This window comes from Pholcus phalangioides, unplaced genomic scaffold, assembly GCF_987345545.1.
Source record: "Pholcus phalangioides strain wild (caught in Gottingen) unplaced genomic scaffold, Ppha-v1.0 ptg000039l_1, whole genome shotgun sequence".
NCBI classification, from domain to species: Eukaryota; Metazoa; Arthropoda; class Arachnida; order Araneae; family Pholcidae; genus Pholcus; species Pholcus phalangioides.
Genome location: NW_028301625.1, coordinates 19,309,349 through 19,313,810, shown reverse-complemented (window position 1 = coordinate 19,313,810; position 4,462 = coordinate 19,309,349). Strand labels below are relative to the sequence as shown.

The 4,462-nt window shown below is 37.6% G+C and overlaps 1 protein-coding gene across 1 annotated transcript; it reads right to left on the bottom strand.

Annotated features, from left to right (window-relative positions):
• Window positions 1-654: 654 nt before the first annotated feature.
• On the bottom strand, window positions 655-4,208 carry LOC149065660 (E3 SUMO-protein ligase PIAS3-like). Its single transcript, XM_089253721.1, has one exon. It carries the CDS (start codon window positions 4,007-4,009, stop codon window positions 3,038-3,040), a length of 972 nt encoding a protein of 323 aa, XP_089109847.1. The 5' UTR covers window positions 4,010-4,208; the 3' UTR covers window positions 655-3,037.
• Between the last annotated feature and the right edge of the window lie 254 nt (window positions 4,209-4,462).

Below are 4,462 nucleotides of genomic sequence, written 5' to 3'. Positions count from 1 at the left end.
TAACCTTTGTCAAACCAACCTCTGACTTTGCAGGCAAGCTGTTGACATTTATGATTGCCTATTTAGTGCTTTGAAAGTGGTTCTTTTATAGACTACATATTCTGGGGAGCCGCAGATGAACGTTGTCAAGGCAAGGGAGCCACAGGTGGCAGAAATTTGAGAACCACTGCTCTGAATCATCAGCGTGATCTGCCTACCCCAGTGGTTGTGACCCATACTTTGGGAAACATTATATTTGGGTAATAGTCATAAAGAAAGAAGATTCTTTTCAGATAGTCATATCCAAGAGGCGGCAAAAGTTCTAGGACTGGCCCTGTCCTTATGCAATCTAAATCCCCAGACTGAACATTATTGAGCACACGATGACCTTGCAACATGCTCTACAAAATTACCTCATACTGTTGTGAAATTGTGGACTGCCCTGAGAGTCATGGTGTGAATGTGCCTTTATGATACCTTCACACATTAGTGGAGTGCATATCACACCGTATTGCAGCAGTACAGTTGCAGCTTGAGAGGGATGTACACGATATTAAGTGGGTGTACAAGTTTTTCCAACACTTCAGTGTATATATTGTAATTAGTGCAGAGATACTAGATCTTTGAATTTGAGCATGTTCAATCATTCAGAAATTTTGATTTGTCTCAGCCCAATCATGTTTTTATAATCAAAGTTTTATTGTATGAATAAATTATGAACATTATCATCTACCAGTATGCAGAAGCATTTGATTTTCAAAGTACAAAAAGTAAAGAAAAAAAAAGTCCACCCCAAAAAATCTAAATACAAAATGGGGAAGATAAACAAAAGAGGAAAACAGTGCAATAAAATCAACACAAAATAACACTGTCATTTTGCAAAAACCACTATATTGAAAGCTTGCTTATTGTGACCATCTACCAAATACTTAGTACGCAACCAATACATGGCAAAGGTTACTACTTTTGGATATATAAGCCTAGACGCAACATTAATTATCTGCTGTTATATTGCTATCATGATTTGGAGATGCTGCGTTGACTTTTAATAAGCCTAGCTATTTAAGCTAAACCAGTGGAGTTCTGTAAACCTTTGCAGTTCTACCTTTTTTTGAGATAATTGAGACGTATGCATCCCAATCACATGTATTTTTGGAAAGACGTCACATCCTCATCTATTTTCATGTACATGAATAGGGTGTTGCCACTTATAATTATTTTAACTGGGTTGCCTGCAGCTGCCAGAACCTAGGGGGCTGAGGCTATTTCAGCCCCCTAATAATTAATGAATATACAATATATGCAATGCACTCTCCTTTCTTCTACATAAAGGCTTGAGTCCCATATTTACAAGACAACTGGCTAAATTCTCAGTTATCCAATTTTGAAACTGTTTAAATGAACAGCCTTCTATCAGTTTTGTCTTTTTTGTAACTCTTTAGTGTACGGAGAAATTCAATTTTCTGGTTGTTATGCCAAACTGATATTTGGAAAAAAAAGTGATTTGTCTCCTCCACAAATAGAACCTGGGTCCCCTTGCATACCGGGCACACACAAGTGCACTAACCAATACACACTTTTCAATTCTTTATCACACATATTAGTAGCGTGAAGTGCTGAGTGGAGTCATAGCAGCCTCCCTCAACTACAGCAATTTTCATCCCAGTTGCCGTTTTTGTATGAAGAGATGGCATTTTTTTGGGCCTTAAATATACTGAGAAATTGAATTTTCTGGATGTTATGCCGAAACCGATATTTGGAAAGAAAAGCACTTGCCCGGTATGCAAGGGGACCCGAGTTCGATTCCCAGAGGAGACAAATCACTTTTCTTTCCAAATATCAGTTTCACCATAACACCCAGAAAAATTCAATTTCTCAGTATATTTCAGGCCGAAAAAAATACCATCTCTTCATACAAAAACGCCTGCTGGGACAAAAATTGCTGTAGTTAAGAGAGGCTGCTATGACTCCACTCAGCACTTCATGCTACTAATGCATGTTATAAGGAATTGAAAAGTGTGTCTCTGGTGTATTGGTTAGCGCATTTGCCCGGTATGCAAGGGGAGTTGGGTTTGATTCCCAGAGGAGACAAAAAGCACTTTTCTTTAAAAATATCAGTTTCGACATAACATCCAGAAAATTCAATTTCTCAGTACATTTCAAGCCAAAAAAATACCATCTCTTCATACTCTTTAGTGTTTTAAAAACTTAATTTAAATTTTCGGTCTTATCTGGAACAGATTAAACAATTTTCCGTAGAAACCTATGGGGAAATCACGTTTTGGGTGACAAACATGATTATGTAACGAATTATCTTTGTTAGTCAAGAGGTATCACTGTATTTCCTTAATACCTCTGATTTATAGTTAGTCAAACCACAATAACATGAAATCCCTCAATGTGAAATGCAGCTTTATGCAAAAAAATATATTTGTTCCTGTCAAAGTGAATCTTATTGAATCACGTAAAATTTGTTTTTAGAAAAATTACTTGCTTGGTCTTTTTGGTTTCATGTTCACGACATTCAACTGTATCAAAAAATATTCAAATCATACTCACAGAGGAAGTTTATAAAAATATATAGAGAAAATAGATAGGATTCATATACAGGAAGTCACTGCTTGACTATTACTAATTCAATAAAACCTTTTCGTTGCATCACAGTGAAAAACAAAATTGAAACAAAAACAGAATCAGCAAAGACATAATTAACAAAACTTTGATTGGCAATTCTTATTCATTGTCAGAACGTTTCAGCTGTTTCTCTGCTATATTAAGAGCTATAACACAAGATTAAAAAAAAGACAAAATATTTTACGATTCGAAATGATCAACAAACCTTAGCTTCAAATTCTGTTAAAGATGTTAAATGTTAACATCAAAAATATGAGATCATTTAAGGAATAGGCCTATATATACACACACAACCCTTCCACTTCAGAACAAGGTGTTTGATTGGTAGGCATACACCAGCAAGCGCTTTTAGAGGGTCCCCAACATTGCTTTTTAGCTTGCACAAAACTTGAAACTCTTGGGGAATGACCCAATATTTTAATCATTATGTTTCGTGTATAATCTTAGAACAGAATGAACCATCTTCAACCAGAAGAATTGTCTGACCATTAGGGACATTATACAACAGTTGCCTAAAGTACTCATCGATGAACAAAGAATCAAAAGGAGCAGGTTTTCTACACAATGGACAGAACCATTTCATCTTATTCTCATTTAGTTTTAGAAAGCTTGCAGCATCAAAGCATTGTACATGAGGCAGACAATTGTTGGACCGGCATGGATACTGTATTCGTTTGTGGCTCACAGGACACAGAAGTGATACTTTCAGATTAAGTGTCATATCATTATGTGCGAATGTGGAGCATTCGAGTCTTTGTTCTCCTATCCGTATACGATCCTGGATCAAATCAATAGTGTTGTAACCACGGAGGGAATGGGGATGTATTCTAGAGAGCAATGTCGATACATCCACTTTCTTTACCAGATGTACTGTCAAGGCATATGCCCTGCCATTGAAGTCAGGAACTTTTGTAGACGCAGTGATTTCATTGCACAATATGGGACTCCGGCAACAAAACCTGGTGATGTCAATAGGTCCATCTCTAGGTAAATTTCGATGTGGGATGATGCACAAATTACCGTTGATTGTCATAAACAAAGAATCGGGAAAGCAGTCATCCTGTTCACAAGTTGTCTCCATAAGGCAAATCCGCAACTGCACCATGTATTTCGACTGATCACCAGATAACAGTTGGATTTCTTTCGGTGACAGGTAGAAGGCGAATCTGTTTTCGTACAATACGTTAGAACCATCATCAAAACAACAGTTTAGACTGGATGGCCTCAGGAGCACTGAAACAACATCATAGAACGGTAAAATTTTAAACTTTACATCAGGATTCATCGGGTACATGAACTCCTTATTAGCAGGGATTATGGTTGATGTCACAGACATGACTGGCGCAACTTGAGACAACTCGGACATGACTGGCGCAACTTGAGACAACTCGGACATGACTGGCGCCAACTTGAGACAACTCGGATATGACTAGCACAACAAACGACGATTGTCATAAGTATTTTCACTTCAGTATTTTTCTGCGCCTTCAATTTCTGTTCAATTTCACAGGGCTGTAGCTGCCAGGGGGGCCATCCCTGCTTCAACTTCAATATCTTCTTCAATTATACAGGGCTTTATGCCTTCAACTTCAATATCCTTCTTCTTCGTCAATTATACAGGGCTTTATGCCTTCGGGCCATCCCCTGTTAGAGAAAGAACATTCCACAAGAACATAGAACATGTTATAAAAATATACTAACGAAAGAGCCGTCATCAATCACAGAACACATAGGAATTCCAGCAATTTCCATTCTTCCCTCTTCTTCAGAAGGGTATGAAAAAAAAAACACACACACACACACACACACAAACCAGACGAAACAAACGCAGATGGAGATGTTATATGAG

Coding starts and splice junctions, on each gene's coding strand:
- LOC149065660 (XM_089253721.1), bottom strand. CDS start 4,009: ATGTCCGAGTTGTCTCAAGTTGCGCCAGTCATGTCCGAGTTGTCTCAA.